Source organism: Octopus bimaculoides, chromosome 24, assembly GCF_001194135.2.
Source record: "Octopus bimaculoides isolate UCB-OBI-ISO-001 chromosome 24, ASM119413v2, whole genome shotgun sequence".
NCBI lineage: Eukaryota > Metazoa > Mollusca > Cephalopoda > Octopoda > Octopodidae > Octopus > Octopus bimaculoides.
This window is the reverse complement of record NC_069004.1, coordinates 2,456,058-2,459,294: the sequence shown is the minus strand read 5'-3', so window position 1 is coordinate 2,459,294 and position 3,237 is coordinate 2,456,058. Positions and strand designations below refer to the sequence as shown.

The 3,237-nt window shown below is 36.5% G+C and overlaps 1 protein-coding gene across 3 annotated transcripts in view; it reads left to right on the top strand.

Annotated features, from left to right (window-relative positions):
• Positions 1-3,237, top strand: part of LOC106877522 (sialin) — a 12,399-nt gene that overhangs the window by 2,885 nt on the left and 6,277 nt on the right. Inside the window, exon 2 of one of the 3 annotated variants that reach the window (XM_014926449.2) lies at positions 211-450. The exons of 1 other annotated variant lie outside the window; for it this stretch is intronic. Coding sequence is in view for 1 of the 2 variants with exons in the window: in XM_052976391.1 (XP_052832351.1) it covers positions 1,134-2,606 (1,473 nt within the window). In the remaining variant the exon portion in view is untranslated. Of the gene's footprint in view, positions 1-210; positions 3,228-3,237 lie in introns of those variants that run through there. One more of the 3 variants, XM_052976391.1, reaches the window with a different exon arrangement.

The following is a 3,237-nucleotide window of genomic DNA, read 5'->3' as shown; positions in this document are numbered from 1 at the left end:
AGAGAGAGAGAGAGAGAGAGAGAGAGAGAGAGAGAGAGAGAGAGAGAGAAAGAGAGACATATATATATAAAATCAAATGTATAATATCGGGATCCTTATTTTAATATATATATACAATGTATACAAATGCCTGCAATTTTGTTAATTTTATCAGTAATGAAAAATATAACATTGGTCTTAAAGATTTACTATTGATTACTCGCATTTCAGTGAATGTACCACTTTCGCCTGAATCCAGTTTCAACTAAGAACTTTGAGAGACATAAAGAATTATACAAAGAACTTTCTTTCTCAACTTCACCAATTCTGTCCACCGACATTTGTCACTGAACTGATATTTCCTAAACCTGGATCTTCAGTTTCTGCCACATTATAAATACAAGAAATGGATTACTAAATGACTAAACCTGGACTAGAACTAGGAACTACCCTGTAAACGCCAGTACACAGGTAAACTGAGCTAATATAAAAGATAATCAAAGACTAAACACAACTTTCTGGGATTTTTCTATCAAATTTTTCTATCAAATTTATGCTGATCTTACAGGTCGGTTTCCATATATCTTTTAGCAGTTTCTTTTATATTTAAGAAGCATCATCTATAGAGCAGAGAAAGAAAGAATTGGAAGTCAATTACTGTCCCGAACATTAGCGATCACATCAGAGTCCTTGAATCTCTGCTCTCTGTATCTTTCTGTCACAACTCAGCACTTTGATTGTACTCTTACCTTTACGTGATATTCTCTATTTCTTAGTAAAGGTGAAACGGAAAAAGTTACTAAATCAAACATAACTGATGTATATCGATATTTGGTTTTACAGAGATTGAATAAAGAAGTCCATGATTATCGATAATAAATTGTATCAATGTACTGAGAAACATAAATGTACTAAACACATCTTCATCCTCATTTCCAGAGAACACATCTCATTCAATTAAATATTCACTTTGATAACAAAACAAACATCTTTTATGTAAAGAAATTATGTTAAACAAATCAACGAAGTTACCAAAGCAAAGTTCCTAAACTGCTGCAATTGTCTTCTAGTCTAATATATCACTCACGGATTAATATGCTTTCAAACATTTAACTTCCAGCAAAACATTGAGAATCTGTAGAGAGGACATAATAATGTCGAAGTTTACCATTTGTGTTGAGCGTTGTTGTTCATGTCGATGGAGATTATGTTATGCCTGTGTTGTTGCTTTTCTTCTGCTACAAACTTTAAGAGTTGACCTAAGCATGGCTTTTGTTTGTATGTTGAAAACACCTCATCGTACAACGGAGGACGTTAACGTTACTGCAAATAACCAACAGTGTTCCGGTCTAAGTAATCATTCTGTAGACAGAGATTTTGGAGGGGAATTAGAATGGAGCGACACGTTACAAGCAAACATGTTGGCTGGGTATTTTTATGGGTTTATAGCAACCAACATTTTGAGTGGTTTATTATCTGACAAATACGGAGGAAAAAGAGTCTTAGGAGGTTCACTTCTTTCGGCATCCATCCTGACCATTCTTCACCCAAGTTTGTCTCGAATTAGTGGATATTTTACTCTGGTTTTAAGGATATTAACAGGTGCAGTATCGGGGTTGCTATCACCAGCAATTCACTCTTTATTTGGACGTTGGGGACCTCCACAAGAGATAGGTTTGTTGATAGGTTTTGCATTTGCTGGTCAAATTCTAGGTAACATTGTAGGTCTTTCAACAGCAGGTTACCTCTGTGTTTATGGATTTGATAATGGATGGGGTTCTATATTCTATGTATTTGGTGGAATATCGTTAGTGTTTAGTTGTGTGTGGTTTTATGTTGTTTATGATAATCCAAACGTCCACCCTACTATTAGTGAAGAAGAACGTTCGTACTTAAACAAAACTATAAAATGTGAAAGTGTAGTTAGAAAAGTACCATGGAAACGGCTATTGATCTCGCCGGCTGTTTGGGCAATCAACTTAGGTATGTTTGCTTATGCTTGGACCGATATTTCTTTCCAGACATTGCTACCCCTTTATATGAAAGAAGCCTTACAGGTTAAAACAACCTCCAACGGTTTAATGTCGTCTGCTCCTTCGGTTGGACAAATCATAGCTCTACCGCTGTGTGGAAAATTTGCAGATTTTATACGTTCAAAGAAATGTCTGTCAACTCGCTCTGTTCGGATTTTATTCCAAATATTTGCTCTGATTGTTTCAGCTTGTCTGCTGGTTGTGGTAGGGTTCCTCAAATGTAATCAAACCGTTCTAATAACTTTCCTTTTATTTCTCAGTGGTATAATAATATCATTTACCAGTGGTGGTGTTCTTGTCAATAACAGTGACATAGCTCCAAGTTATGCTGGTATTATATTTGGAATTGCAAACACTTTTGCCTCAACGTCGGGCAGTATCAGTTCCTTAACTACAAAAGCTTTAACCCCAAACGGTACACAAGAAGAATGGCAGATCGTGTTTGCCTTATGTGCCGCTATATGTGTATCTGGTGCGATATTATTTGCAATATTGGTAAAAGCTGAGATCCAAGACTGGGCAATTTCTGAAGGATCTGGCTCATCTGTTCATCCCAGCGGCACAAACAGAAATGTAGCAGCTAAATTAGTTTAGTGAGATATTTTGCTAGACTGCTTCTGGCCTCATTATTTCTGGTTTCGCACCTATAGACCAATTTGGCAGTATGGCGCGTGAAGGATTCAAGATCTTTTTTATGCTAATTCAATACATTTTCTCTTAATAATGTCTTATTGAATTGAGTTCGTATGTGGTAGCGTTGTATTTGGATATTATTAGCAGTTGCTTTTTTACGGTGTGGGAGCGAAAGTGGTTGATTCATTTCCATTTGCGGAAGTCAGGTTCAAAATGGCCATTTGAGTCTGACGTGTCGTCTATACTACTAAGCGCTTTATGGCTGCAAAACCAACGGTCACTCTATGACCGGCCATAATATATGTATGTATATACATAGATATACATACGTATGTATGTATATGTGTGTGCGCGTGTGTGTGTAAGTGTGTGTGTTTCTGTAAGACTATATATAAACGATGCAATTATATAACAACTCTACTGCTATATTAACATTTTGTTTCAATGCGATACACTGCACCATATGTGTGTGTGTGTGTGTGTGTGTGTGTGTGTGTGTGTATTGTGTGTGTGTGTATTGTGTGTGTGTGTATTGTGTGTGTGTGTGTGTGTGTGTGTGTGTATTGTGTGTGTGTGTATTGTGTGTGTGTGT